This window comes from Genypterus blacodes, unplaced genomic scaffold (assembly GCF_046128005.1).
Source record: "Genypterus blacodes isolate CSIRO-AG114 ecotype Tasmania unplaced genomic scaffold, CSIRO-AGI_Gbla_v1 ptg000085l_1, whole genome shotgun sequence".
In the NCBI taxonomy this organism is placed as follows: domain Eukaryota; kingdom Metazoa; phylum Chordata; class Actinopteri; order Ophidiiformes; family Ophidiidae; genus Genypterus; species Genypterus blacodes.
Window position 1 is genome coordinate 1,348,163 of NW_027466890.1, and position 14,793 is coordinate 1,362,955.

The following is a 14,793-nucleotide window of genomic DNA, read 5'->3' on the forward strand; positions in this document are numbered from 1 at the left end:
ATAACTGGATTGCGTATTATTGTTTTAAGAAATGGAGATTTAATGAGAACAAGAGAAAGAGAGACTATCTGGATTCTCATACTCTCTCTCTCTCTCTCTTTCTCTCGCTCTCTCATCCTCTCTCTCCGCTGAACTCGTCTATCTGTAAACTCCCCCCTCCCCACCAAGCTTGACACTCTGACTCCTTGCTCCCCTTTGTCACGTTCCTCTCTGCCACCGCGTTTCCCCTGTCCTGCCAGAGAATTGCGAGTGTGCATGAACAGGGCAGCTGATGAGATCAATTATCTATAAGGAGTCTCCAAACCATTGATTTTGATACCCCCCCAACACCACCCCACCTCCTGCATTGACCCACGCACACAACTCTGCACCGCAGCGGTCCTCTGTCCCTTGGGCCTTGGGGAAATCAGAAGCTCTCGGAGAACACAGAGGGCTCAATTGTGTTTGTGACACGCTCAAAGCATGTCCTAAAATGGGAGCTGTTTAAGTCTGTCTGTGTCTGTCTGTGTGTGTGTGTATGTATGAGAGAGAGTCAGCGAGAGAGGGACAACGTGTGTGTGCATCACTGCGCCTTGGCCTCTTTCCCGTGGGGTTACGCGTGGTGGAGACAGCTATTATTCTTTTATCATTTGGCTTTTTCTTGTCATTACACATTGCTCTTAGCCTCTCTTCCCCAGTGACCTCATCCCTCTTTCCATATATTTGATGCAGTTTCTCCCCTCTTCCCCTCCCTCCCTCCGTCTGTACTCTGCCTCCCCCCTGGCAGGCTTGAGGAGGTGTTTTATGTGTTGTTTGTTAAAGCGTGGAGCAGAACAGGCCTCTCCTCTCCCCCTTGTTTTGTCTCCTCTGCTTCCCCCAGCCTACAGGGAAACATTGGGAGTGCCGCTTTTATTTTTTTTCTTCTTTGCTTCTCTAGTGTTGCATGATTTAGGAGCAGGAGCTGTATGATGTATGCACACACACACATGCATACAAAGAGAGAGAGAGGCTCCTGGGAGCCCTCAATCTCCTTTTTTTTTGTCACCTTTATTATTTCACACAAAAACAGGCCTATACTTATTCACACAAACACACAGTTATGTCAGGATGTCACACTTTTCCTCTCTCTTTCCTCTCTCTTTCCCTATCTTCACACACACACACACACACTGGGGGGAGCATGCATGGCCGTCTCTGAATATTGTGTTGGTTTACCCTCCATCATCCTGCGATTGGACAATTAATGTTGCAGGGGGCGAGAGAAATGGAGGGAGATAGAGGCCTATAGCTTTGACATTATACACACGTATGCATTCAATCATTACACCAAAAGCTCATTTAGGGTTTATAGCTGCAGTAAACATGCACAACTCCCTCTTTTGTATCATTTCTCTGTATCACTATATGTTAGGGATAGAATTCAACCTGTATCCAACTCCCTTTAACCCTCAGAGGTCTGCTGCTGTACTCAACCTGCATCTTGAGCTCCATCTATCTATCAATAATTGTAACATGAGGGGCAAAGTTTAGATTAGTTTAGCAGTTAAACGGAAAACAAGGAGCCCCTCCCCCGCATGGACAGTGCGAAGGCTGACCTCAGAAATGTGGATCAAAATGGATGAAAATATCCCAAATGTAAAGCTGACTTGAGAGCTTTGAAATGTTGCCCCCTTTTGGCGGTTTATGCAGCTGTACAAAGCGGTTTCTCTGTCGATGGGCCACGGCTTCGGTTTCAGGTTCACGCGCATGCATCACGTGTCGCTGATTGTTATGTGGCACAACCCAGAATTTCATCACTGTCATACGGTGCCTTCTCCAGGACGTATCGACAAAACAACTAAGGGTGTGACGTAATGCCTCAATGCAATAACCTCCCGTCTCACTGCTGTGGACACTCAAAGTTAAAATGTCACAAACTAGGTGTGCTCGTGCTGTAAACGACCTCTAAGGGTTCATTAAGTTATATGTGAAGATATTATAAATGATTTAACCCCACCACACCCGCATTTCATTGGAGATGCATAGTTGACGGCCACAACACAATCCCGCAGCCCGTGCATATCAGATTTAATTTAGTGTGAACAATAAACTATCTGTGACAGTTATTAATGATTTTATAGTCAGTGTAAAGCTCTGGCCATTTATCCTCACTTGGCAACTGGAATGTTTTCAAATTAAGTTTGAATCCTATCACATCTATCTCTCTCTCTCTCTCTCTCTCTCTCTCTCTCTCTCTCTCTCTCTCTCTCTCTCGCTCCTTGTGTTTGTGTGTGTGTGCATGTGTGTTTGTGTGTGTGTGTGTGTGTGTGTGTGTGTGTGTGTGTTTTCCTGGAGGTCACACTTTTAGCACCATATCCCTGTTCATTGCTTCACTCTGGCACTTCCTCTTCATCCTCTTTACTTGGCTCCTTCAGACCATTACAGGCCATCTGGTGACAAGACACACACACACGCATGCATGCACACAGCACACAGGCATACAGGCATACCGCAGCAAGTGCAGGGCGCCACAGGCCTGCCAGACCTTTGCACGAATTTACATGTTGATGGATCAGAGACCTGCATTGGCGAGGGGGCAAAAATTGAGCATGGGAGCGGTGAGGTCAAAGGGCAGAGGACAAAGAGACAGGGAAGAAGACAAGGGGGGGAAATGGAGAAAGAGCATCGAGGAGGGGAGTCCGCTTTTTGTTGCCTGGAAACCGAACATCATCCAGCTAGGCAGTAGTGGGGGGTTTGAAATGAAAATGAGGATGTGAAGAGGAAATAGATTGAAGGGCATCGACAAGAAGGAGAACAAGATGGCAAATCACCAAAGGAGCCAGAAGTGACAATACACATTAGTCACAACAAGTGTTGAGGAAACCGTATCAAAAGTATTCACACTCACAGGCACGCAGTGTATTTTCCACATTACAACTACGCTCTCAGAGTGGCACATGTGAGGCACGAGTCATGATTTCAGTTGTCTTTAGAGTATTTTTATTGTCGTACGATATCAGCTGATGTACGAGCCGTCACTGCTCTCTACATAGGCTAATTGTGATAAGTGTCACTAACGATACAGAGGGGCAACATGGCCCCACGTGGAGAACTGAAACTTCAAATTTTTGTACTGAAAACTTTCGGGGCAGAAAGCTGGGCTCTAGATTTGACAAGATTTCAATCCAATATGTAAACAAAGGACATAACAACAGTATAGTAAACAAGTATATTGCATTTTTTATTGCATAGTTCTTATTTTTCTGACCTTTTGAGTGTTTCTTCCTTTCTTTTTAAAAACTGAAATTAAAACCAAAATAATAATTGATAAATTAATAAATACAAAATGATGGTGGTCACTACATATGAAAACAAAAATAGAAAATTTATAACACTAATCTAAAAGTCGCGGCCACCCAGGAACTGCAATCTAAAAATCCATGGACATGAATGCCGCCTCTGCTCTTTCGTTATTTAGTTGTCCGTGTTTTATGACATTTTTCCTATAGTCACTTTATGTACCTACATGAGCTACATTCTGTTCTTTCTGTCTCTCGCTGTCATTAACTGTCCTATTTCTCTCTCTCTCCTCTCCTGTGCCGTAGAGAGAGAGACAGAGAGAGGTGAGTCAGCAAGAGTCAGATAATTGGGGTGATAAGTACATGGTGGCAGATTTGAGAATGAAAAATGAAATGTTGAGAAAAAAGATGCGGGGCTTTGACAATAAAAGCCCGTTTGAGGATGTCACCGCAGAAGGCGCCAGTAATAAGTGTTGATTATGGAAATGAACACACTTTGGTAATCTACAGAGGGATAGCTGCTCACACTGTGGAGCACAGAGACGTCTGTGGGAGGACTCAAGCCGCTTTTGTTGCTGTCACACGTTGCTGATGTGTCGGCCGTGCTTCCTCTTTTGTTTGTGATGATAGCCAGTGCTGCTGTCAGACATTAGTCATGCTTTGTCACTTAACTAATTTTGAATATCTCTCTCTCTCTTTCTCTTGCTCTCACTCTCCCTCTGTCTCTCTTTTGCATGCTTGCTCACCCTCAGCTGATCTCCAGTGATGCAGATGGAGCCATCCAGAGAGCGGGGCGCTTCAGAGTGGAGAACGGGTCATCGGATGAGGTACAGTATGTATAGTATGACAAACGTTCAAAGCACAATCAATTTGAAATTGATTGATTCCTGCATTAATTTCTCCGGAAATGTGGTCACAAAGCCGACGATCCTGTTCAACATTCAAAAACAGGCAGCAGAACTTTGTTTATGCTCCTTAGTGGAATAGTCCACTGTTGAGTCATCCTAACATTCAACAGGACTGCTCACTTATTTTCTTAGAGAGCCACTTGTGAACATGATCCATCCTGCAAAGAGCCACAGAGATCGTAGCCATAGCAACAGTTTGTATGTTGTCATATTTGACGATTTTCAAGCAGAATACACAAGATTCATACACGGTAATCCTAGTTTGATGTGTCTTGAGTCAATCTGCCTATTTTGTTGTGTAATGAGTAAAGCTGTCATGATTGTTGGTCTTGGTCATTTCTCTTTTTTTAGGTTGATAAGACAAGATAAGAATCCTTTATTCGTCCTACAACGGGGAAATTCACAATTTTATGATCACTTGTCATTTATTATATTTGTTTATTCCAATACCCTCTTTATATATAGAAGTTTACACTGAATGCTTTTCACAGAGTGTCTTTGTGGCTTTTGCATTATTATACACCGTGATACAAGAATAGTACTGGCAACAATACAAAACTCTGTAAATTGTACTGGACAGCTGCGTCGTGTGACTGTTTTCCACCAAGAGCGCTGCTGTGACTCAAGCTGTGACTATCACCATGACTGTGCGTGTGTTTGTTTGTGTGTGTGCGTGTGTGACAAACAGACCGCAGACTACACTCCAGGAACCTGGAGGAGAACTGATGTCCATCTGGAGAACCCGGAGTACCACACCAGATGGTTTTTTAAATACTTCCTGGGAAAAGGTCAGTCCTGCTCTACTGCGCTGGCTTTAAAGGAAACACACACACACACACACACACACACACACAGTAGGTGTAGGATGGAGGTGATGAGATATATAGCATCGTCGAAATCCCTCAGGTGTCCTTTATCTTCTGTAGGCAGCCACATCTTCATGCTGTTCCGCTCTTCATTTAAGGCCAGAACATGTTTGCGTCCTGCCGAGACTCTCAGACAGATAACACAGCTGAGATTGTACGCTTGGTTTCTGAAACGCGGCAGCCCTAAGTGTTGTAAAAAATGCATTAGAACTGGTCACCTGCTCCTTCACCTCCCCTCATCCTCATCACCAACATCAGCACGTCGCGCTCATCAACTCCCTGCCTGTCCTCGCACTCGAGGCCGAAGAGCAAATCATGCCTCAAAAAGATCAGTTGTCCCGGCTCTCTTAGCAGGAGAGGGAGATTGGCGAAGAAATGGAGACTTCTGTTCCGATCACAGGTCTAAGTGAGCCTCTCCGTCTCCGTCAAAACCTGACTAGACCCCGTCTTGGACCACAGCTGAGCCATCTGCCTCTCGCAGCCTGAACAAAGCTGACGGCAGCCTACAATGCAGCACATTACCAACGCCGGAGAGTCCAACATAAGCACTCCGTGTGTGATGAAGCATTCAATTCAAGCACTTTTTCTGAGTTTCATTTTAAACAGGCACAGAATAACGATATATTTGCGTGCATCGTTCTGCCCTCGGCCCTGTTTATTTCCTGCATTAGGAAAGAACATAATTGCTGATTGTAGAGGCTCAAACTGCGAATTCTCCTCGCACAGAGACGGAGCTGCAGCTTTCCAGCTAATATGTATAAACAGCAACCCAGTGAGGTACAAAGTCACAGCTTCGCCTGAACATAAAAACACAGCTAATGGAGAATGAAAGGGGGGGCTGGGAAATGGAACATATTGACAAACCGGGAGAGAGGAAATGATAGATGATGATAAAGGGACAAGGCAGAGGAGAACAAAGATCTTGTGTTTAATTGGGTTCCTTCTGAAAGATGTTACCCTGTCAACTGATGAAGCACAGGCACAAATGTGTAACTCTACAGTCGTGTCACTGGGAGACCGTCTCTTCTCTTCTTTCTTTCACTGTGTTGCCTGCAGAGAGAATTGAGGAGGGGGTGGGAGTGACATGAAAGGGAGGCAGAGATGATGAAGGAAAGGAGGAGGAAAGAGGAAGGGAGGGGTGGGGGGGGAATCCAAAGGAAAGGAAAGGAAGGAGGGGTATGAACGGGAATGTTGAATAGCTGAAACATTGTAGATGGAGCTGCGGCTGGATGAGAGGCTGGAATCTGACGCAGAGGGGAAAAGAGTGAGACTGGCTGGAACGATTATACAGAATAAAACACAACCATCTTTTCCTTTGTCTCCCTCAGTGCATCAGAACTACGTGGGCACAGATGCAGAGAAGAACCCCTTCTACCTGTCAGTGGTCCTCTCAGACCAGAACAACCAGCGGGTTCCTCAGTACAGGGCAATCCTGTGGAGAAAGTCGGTGAGTTCAAGCAAAAGTGTGTGTAGCCGCTGGACCTCCTGTGGCCAAAACAACACAACACGGCTGTGCCAGTCAACTTCTGAGTCACACCTGTGTGTGTGTGTGTGTGTGTGTGTGTGTGTGTGTGTGTGTGTGTGTGTGTGTGTGTGTGTGTGTGTGCGTGTGTGTGCGTGTGCGTGTGTGTGCGCGTGCAAAACTTAGTTTGGTTTGAGCTGGAGTTGCTTTGATTTGACTTTTTAAACGCGTGACTTTTTTTTCTCCAATCAGTCATGTATTACTTCATGTTTTACTTGAGGCGATACTTGAGGTCAGGGGTCAGGGGGTTAAGCAGCAGAAAAGGACACCAGGTTACCCTTGAATCTTGGTTTGGCACTGGTGTTTAACAATTTTGTGAAATGTTGGTTCTAGATTCTGCAAAAAACAAACTCCATTAAATCCAATAGTCTTGCTCTAGACAGACTGATCACAATGCAAACATATGTAAATGAAAAAAATGTTTTTCCCACTGACCTGAGAAATCGACTTTGAGTCACAGGGGGGACAAAGTAAAAACTGGTTTGGAACAATTGATTTGTCGAAAGAAAAGACACCTGAAACCCAGCGTGTTAAGAGTTTGTAATCCCCGATCTGTGTCACTCTTGTCGGTCCAGGGCACTCTGAAGATCAGCCTCCCCTACAGCCCGACCAAAACACTATCAGTCAAGTCCATCCTCAGGTGAGACAACACAAATCGCATGCTATTTATCCACCTGTTTTCTAATGCATGTACCCTCTTGGTAAAGTTCACTATCACATAATTGCCGATATCATGAAATAGACTCCTACCGCTGGAGTGTTAGAAAGTCCTCTGGCTGGATGGTGTCAGTGAAGAAAAACCCCCATCGGGTCTCTTGTCTTTTCTCTGTGTAACCCTTTGGGCGATTTGTCCATCCTCTCCTCCTGCACTCTTACTGACTAACTCTTTCGTCTCTCTCGCCACGTTTCAACCCCTTCTCCTCCTTTTTTCCGTATGCCTAGCGCGATGAACATGGACAGGTTTGAAAAAGGCCCCAGGGAGATCCTCAACCCAGACATACAGAAGGTGAGCAACACCACAGTGTTAATCAGTTCCCGAATGAAATATAGCCGTGGCTGATTATGTGCCAAGACACATCAGCACTGCCGTAGACCTGCGCAGTAAATCCACTGACTGTCCCGACTTCTTTCCTCAGGACCTGCTGGTGTTGGAGGAACAGGAGGTAGGAGGAATGAAAAGGCTTTGTCAAGTGATGCTCACTGGCCACTTTCCACAGTTATCCTGTGGGGTAGAAATGTGTGTTTTGTGATTGTGTGATGGCTTTAACGTCTGTGTTCGTAGGGTTCTGTCAACTTTAAATTTGGTGTCCTGTTTGCCAAAGATGGACAACTCACAGACGATGAGATGTTTAGCAATGGTAAATCTCTTATAAATCTGCTTACAATGTTAACTAGAGTCCATACCTCCGCCAAGGTCCAACTGACCTCCAGTCATGACTCTGATCAACCCCTTGTGAGATATAGCATTTTTGATTAATGAACCACATTCAGGTACAGGTAAAATGTATTTAGGCTTAAGTGGGCGTGGCCTATGTGACTGGATGTGCATAGAGTCAACAAATTCAGAGTAAATGGTATATAATTATAATAATAATAATAATCATAATTATCAAAATTATCAAAATAATACTGATAATAATAACAATGATAATAATTTAATATTAACAACCATGATGTGTGGTTGAAAAAATGTTTGCCAAATAGCAGAGTTGTAACTGCAGTGCCACCATCAGGCCAAAATTCAATGGGTTTTGCCATGAAGTTTCATGAAAATCGGGCCATAACTTTGAGTATTCCTGCTGATAAACCATCATGGGTGTAACCTCCTTGGCAGAGGTATTGACTAGTATTGTAACTGATACAGTATGGCGCATGAAACCAGCTGCTAAGCAAAAGTTGCCTGTTTTGTTTTAGAGACGGGGAGCAAGAGCTTCGATAAATTTCTTAATCTGCTGGGTGACGCCATTACGCTGCAGGGATGGGCAGGATATCGAGGAGGGCTGGACACCAAAAGTAAGACACCTCACACCCGTCCCACCAGATGATCACACCTCACGTCACAGTGGAGAACCTTTATAATGGAAATGTTTCCCCTCCTTTCCTCTCTTGTGTGTCTGCAGACGACACTACAGGAATAAAGTCCATCTACACGGTGTATCAGGGCCACGAGCTCATGTTCCATGTGTCCACAATGTTGCCCTACTCTAAGGAGAACAAACAACAGGTTTGTGGGTGTATGTTGTTTTTATAGTTTGATATTGTACCTTTGTTTCAGCAAATCTGCCAATTGGATTTTAATATTGCTATTGTGGTGAAGAGGATCCCACAGGGCATCATAATGTTAGGGTTAATCCTCTGGGGACCACAAATATCCTCATTATTAACCGTTAGTTTTCAAGATAATTTGATTGGAACCCAATTGTTGCCGAAGGAGAAATCTTTACCTCACGAGGGCAACTTTGCTCACTAGTTTGTGTCGCATTATGTGTATGAAGGAAACCAGACAAAAGGACAAAAGGTTAGAGAGTCACAACAATGATTCACAATCGCCCCGTGGGGATCATGAATATTCCTAACATTGTAGTTTCTGTAATGTCATGCTTTGGAAGGAGAAGCTGAGGAAGAAGCGTTGAACGGATCAGCCAAGCAACAACATCGGCACAGTTTCAGCAGTTTTAGCAGGCCGGAAATAATCACAAGGCCTGAAATTATCAAAAAATTAAGAGCACTGAAAGAAATTGTGTGCGTATTGACTCTTAAACTGATAAGCGCGCTCACACACACATACACACGCATAGGGGTCAGGTCTCCTCATCTTTCTCTGTCTGTGTGCTCTGTCCTGCCTGACAGGTGGAGAGAAAGAGACACATTGGCAATGACATTGTTACCATAGTTTTCCAGGAGGGGGACGACGCCTCTTCGTCCTTCAAACCGTCCATGATCCGCTCACACTTCACCCGTATCCTTCACGTGGAAAGTGGCAAGAGAAATAAAGTCATCGGCCAGGTTGAGTAGATATCACAACAACGACAACAACAGCAACAACAACAGCAGCAGCAGTAACAACCCAGAATACTAATGTTGTAGTTTGGTGCAACCTTGAAAACATATGGAGTGCATTTGATTTCCTTAAATTCACAACCAGATATTTTTGCATTAGTTAGGTATAATAGCCAGAATGACAGTTACAGGTAAGTGGCTTTAATTCTCTTCCTTTCAAGTCTTTTTTGTCTGTTCTGCTGAAATATTTGAATGAATCTACTGTATATTTAGTGTTTTCTTTATATATTTATTGGTTTTGTGTTTGGCTGTTTCTCTCTGTGTTGCAGGTTGAAGATTTTCTCCGAGGAGAGCGTTCCGCTGTTTGGACCTCCTCTGCCGTCTCCGCCCGTATTTACTGATCACCACGAATTCAGGGACTTTTTACTAGTCAAATGTACGGGTTTGCATTTCATTTTGTTGAATTTGCATTGAAACATTTTCAAATGTGATAATTAGGTTTCTGTTTTTCCCCAATTCATCTTCAGTAATTAATGGAGAGAAAGCCACACTGGAGACGCCAACGTTTTCCCAGAAGCGTCAGCGGACACTGGACATGCTGATCCGCTCGCTCTATCAAGACCTCATGCCTGACTTACACAAGGTAAAACCCAATTTTGTGCTAACCATCGGTCTTGCCTCGACTCGTCTAAATCTTGAAGCTCAGTTCTTGTCCTTTCCTTTTGGACATGCTGGTTTGATCCGTTGTGATCTGATCCCTCATTGCTCTAGCCACTGGCAGAGAGTGTCGCTGCTGCGGCTGCTGCTGTGTTGTGTTCTGCTCTGTCCCACTGCAGCCCTCGGTCTGCCTCTGCATACTGCATCACAAGGCAGGATGCCACTGCAATGCTGACTTTCTCAGCAGGGCCCACTCCTCCACTCTCTTTCTTGTTTCTTCCTCTTGTTGTTTCACACCTTTCACACGCCCTAACACTTTCATAGCTCTCACTCTGTTGCACTGCTACTGTTCTCAACGCCTCTGCCAGGGTCTGCCTCTAAGACCCCTTTTTCCTTTCTCCCTCTGTGTGTATGTATATGTGTGTGCGCGCGTGCGTGTGTGTGCCATGTGCCACTTTTTGTGTGTTGGTGTTCCACGTGTAGGTTCCATTTTCTCCCCAGAATATGCTAAACCGGCGCTCCTTCAGTGATGTCCTCCCCGAGTCTCCCAAATCAGCAAGGAAAAAGGAAGAGGCACGGCAGGCTGAATTTGTCAGAATAGGACAGGTAACTTGTGCATAATTGCTATATCATTACTGATTTGTTGTTGTTGTTATGCATACTTAGAATCTGAGCTCTGTGGCGTATCTGACATCAACAACCATGCTCATTGCTGCACAAACCAGATGGTTGTTGTGTGAGAGTTAAGGCAATAACAAGCATTACAGGAGGGTTGAACTGTTCAAAATTAACCTGAAACACAGATTTTAATCCGCCCGTAAAATCAGACACACTGACAGCTTGAAAATGATGATATTCACGGGTTTGGTGTTAAATGTAGAAATACACGAGAATTAAACTGGATTTTTAATTCCAGCAGAGATACGGTGATGTTCACTTCATGTAAAGGTTTCTTAACTGTAGCGCAACTTTGACAAAGTGATAAACCAAATGAGGGATTTGCTGGTGTAGGAGAAGAAGAAGCTGCAGATATTGGTGAGCTGCAATCGCTGACAGACTGCTGACTGAACAGGACACCTGCATCCAGGAGGATCGGGTGGTATAATGAGACCAGGTGCAGTTTATGAGCCCCGATCCAGGAGTCACCACAGGGCAATTGAATCATCGTCGCTCTGTGCAGGATGCTGGGCTTCACAATGACTAGACGGCATCGGAGTTTGAGTCAATGTCACGATGTTGTCTTGATTGGACCTCAAAATCGGGAGTGTGCTGTCATATAAAGAGAGGTGCTAAACGTGTACAACCACCGAAGAGCGAAAGAGTAATTTGTAGCTTCACCCTGACGCTGTCCAAGGGTTCATTTGTCCTTTGGGGGGAAATTGGAAATTTGTGACACATGATAGTACGAGTGCTCACAAGGTGAAAAGGGAGCTTTCACACCCCTGAACTGATTACTTGCCTAATTTAAGTCAAGTCTTTGTCTAGCTTAACTTTAAAGGGAGAGATTGTTTAAGTAATAAAGTCTTCTAATTCATAACAAACTTAGTTAATCAGAAATTTAATCATGTTTCCTATTTCCAAAGCAGCAAAGTGAGTGGCCTAAAAAGTTATTTGTATATTTTGACATCAACAAAAGCTCTCAGGAGCAGGAGAGGAAATGCAATGCGATGTCTCTGGCTGACAAATACATCCTGGATTCCAATTGTTCCTTTCCACCGCCACCCTGAAGAATGTCATCCCCTGCTTTCTACACATGCCATTAGTCAAAGGTTGCTCTGAGCCCACCAGCTCATCCAAAAGGTCGCTGTGTGATGCGTACGGCCCACGCTGTTCCTGTATGCCTACACTAGTTAAAGCCAAGGTAGTTATGGGCGTAGCTCCGTCCCAGTCACGTTAATTCCTGAGTGAGCCTGAATGCAGCGCGATGCCTTCAGGCAGCGCTCCCGTGTCTAGACTAAAAAAGCTGGGCACTTATTTGTCATCCGAGTCCTACGCTTTGAAACTCACTGTCAGAATAAATTAGGTTAGCCAAGTCGGTACCTTTATTTGAATTACAAATCACTGCGAAAACAAACACACTTTTTCTTCCGAGCACTCGTTCTTATTTTCTCTCTTGTAGCTTTTGTTTATGAGGTTGTTTGCGCCACCTTGCCTGGGTGCTGTTTGTTATTCGTGCCTGGGTTGTCTCGTTTCTGTAGCTCTCTGCATTTAAGCAGAGCGCAGACGCCAACGTGCTGTAAACCGTAGGAACAAAGAAGGGTCAGGCATGTCATTGATTATCCATTTTTAGATCTTTAACCTACACATGATGGTGTTTTACTGTATACTGTAGGTACTGTATGTGCATTATGCAACACATATATGCTGCCAAGCCTTTTCACTGTCCATGGTGCTGATTTAAGTTTCACCACAATGTTTTTTATGCAGATATATAAATGTTAATCAGATACACAGACAACAGATATTTCCCTTCCATCTGTTCACTTTATATTCTGTCTGAATTTTGTGTTGACCTATCACAGCTCAGTCCACATCATCATAATATACTGTGTGTTTATGTGTGTTTGTTCCCCTACATTGTATGCTTGTGATTCTCCAAATGAATCTTAAGCAGAAAGCAGATAAGTGTAGATTTACTTTTCAGGATACAAGAATGAAACGGTACGATCTTGCAGCTCCATCACATGGCGACGGGGTGTTACTGCAATTGAATTCACAAGCAGGAGATGAGAAAATTATTGAATTTGTTTGGTTGGTGTACAAAGATGAAATCTAATACTGTACAAATATATGTGACCAAAAGAAGCTATGTTTATCCTCCTTTTGTGTAACTCCACCAGTCACACTCAGGATACTTTGGCACCGTCGGGCACAATCTTGACTATAATTGTTGTACATTGCTTTTCTTTGTTGCGTGTCCAACCTATTTGATACAGCTATGGTCAGGGAGTTTCATTCAGGTTTGGACACAAAACCACATTTTCTCCCTGTTCAAACTCAATTCACTTTGACATGGTAATAGTTACAAGGTTACATAAGTTTGTAATACTGAGGTTATCTGTACATAGGTTAAGTTCACACATATGGGCCCATGATTTAATTTAGGTTGTAATTTTAAGCAAGAATTGCCACCCAAATACGTTCTGATGACGCTGAACACTATACTAAAACTAATATTAGTACTTATACTAATGCACAAACCTTTACCCTTATTGTAACAGCGCCACCAAATACTCACAATGACACACACATGCAAACACAGAACATTTATTGGTATGTGGGCTGTGTGTTAAATCTGCTTTGCACCCTCTCAGGCTTTGAAGCTGAAGACGATCGTGAGAGGAGATGCCCCGACGAGCCTCGTCACCACAGGCCTGTGCAGGAAAGAGGTGGGAGCAACACATCTGCACATCATAACAACCTGCCATTTCTCACACACACAAACAATTAAAAATGCTCTGGGAACAAGCACAATTCTGTCTTCCCTTCACTTTGAGAAGCTTTGGAGGATATGTGTGTCTGTGTTCATCCCCAAAAATGTCTTTGCCTGTGTGTGTTTGGCAGCCATGGGAGTCTCAGTCATTCTGCAGTACATTCCCCTACGAGATTGTGTGTTCCGACTCCTGGGGTCAGTCTCTGCTGGTGGCCACTGACACAGCGGGGGTCATGCTGTTGGACGGTAAGGTCATCCTGATCGATATCTCCCATCTATTCTGGAAAAATAAATACTTCCACCCATTCAATACTGCACTCAGCAGAATGCCAAGGTCAACAGCTAACATGATGGTGATAATGTTGTTGTCGTCCATGTCCCAGGCCCTGATCCAGCTTCGTCCAACACTGGTGAGTTCCACACAATTGATTCCCGCCCCCTCGGCATGCAGGCACTTATTTCAATAAAATCAATTGTGTAATTATTATCTGAGTAAATGTTTTGACCTTTCGTAGCAGTTTTACCGATTTCGCACCATTGCTTTGCGTGTAACGTGTAAGGTTGTTGTTTAGGTTCGGAGACACAGGCGCTGCCCCCGGTGCAGCTGTTTGACAAAACCATAGCGGTAAAGCAGATGCATGTTCTTGAGCCTCAGGACCTGCTCGTCACCAGGGCTGACAAAGGTGAGCTCATACGCTTCTATTCGTTATTTATTCCCTCAGCAAACAGCCTTTCTTGCGATTATTATTGGAGGGATTTGGGTTAAAGGAAGAGCGGTTTAGGTTTGACTCAGACACAGAAAGGAATCAAGTGATCTTCTCTTCTCGCAGCTTATGCAATGGTGTGCTTTCAACAGGTGCAGTTTAGCTAAGATCTAGATAAAGAGAGAGAAAATAGGTTAGAATTTATTGTGTACGCTCAGGTTGGGGTTTGAATTTATGGTGCTGCGAGATTCAAAGATGATGATGATTCAGCAGCGTGAAAGGGATTTTGACTTATTCCCTGCATTCTATTTGCACTCTCTTTCTTTCTCTCTCCATGCTGTGTGTGTGTGTGTGTGTGTGTGTGTGTGTGTGTGTGTGTGTTGTACATACAGTAGATACTTAGCCTTTCCACCTCTATTGCTCCAGTGAACACATTGATCTCTAAC

At 44.1% G+C, this 14,793-nt stretch overlaps 1 protein-coding gene across 3 annotated transcripts in view; it reads left to right on the forward strand.

Annotated features, from left to right (window-relative positions):
* Window positions 1–14,793, forward strand: part of garnl3 (GTPase activating Rap/RanGAP domain like 3) — a 45,206-nt gene that overhangs the window by 20,716 nt on the left and 9,697 nt on the right. For all 3 annotated transcript variants that reach the window (XM_076158716.1, XM_076158714.1, XM_076158715.1), the window contains exons 3-20: window positions 4,010–4,084; window positions 4,854–4,953; window positions 6,360–6,478; window positions 7,129–7,193; window positions 7,496–7,559; window positions 7,690–7,716; window positions 7,836–7,911; window positions 8,468–8,566; window positions 8,674–8,777; window positions 9,404–9,512; window positions 9,699–9,744; window positions 9,883–9,989; window positions 10,081–10,196; window positions 10,712–10,816; window positions 13,525–13,599; window positions 13,775–13,889; window positions 14,027–14,053; window positions 14,216–14,326. In XM_076158716.1, the coding sequence (XP_076014831.1) occupies window positions 4,010–4,084; window positions 4,854–4,953; window positions 6,360–6,478; window positions 7,129–7,193; window positions 7,496–7,559; window positions 7,690–7,716; window positions 7,836–7,911; window positions 8,468–8,566; window positions 8,674–8,777; window positions 9,404–9,512; window positions 9,699–9,744; window positions 9,883–9,989; window positions 10,081–10,196; window positions 10,712–10,816; window positions 13,525–13,599; window positions 13,775–13,889; window positions 14,027–14,053; window positions 14,216–14,326 (1,540 nt within the window). The remainder of the gene's footprint in view (window positions 1–4,009; window positions 4,085–4,853; window positions 4,954–6,359; window positions 6,479–7,128; window positions 7,194–7,495; window positions 7,560–7,689; window positions 7,717–7,835; window positions 7,912–8,467; window positions 8,567–8,673; window positions 8,778–9,403; window positions 9,513–9,698; window positions 9,745–9,882; window positions 9,990–10,080; window positions 10,197–10,711; window positions 10,817–13,524; window positions 13,600–13,774; window positions 13,890–14,026; window positions 14,054–14,215; window positions 14,327–14,793) is intronic.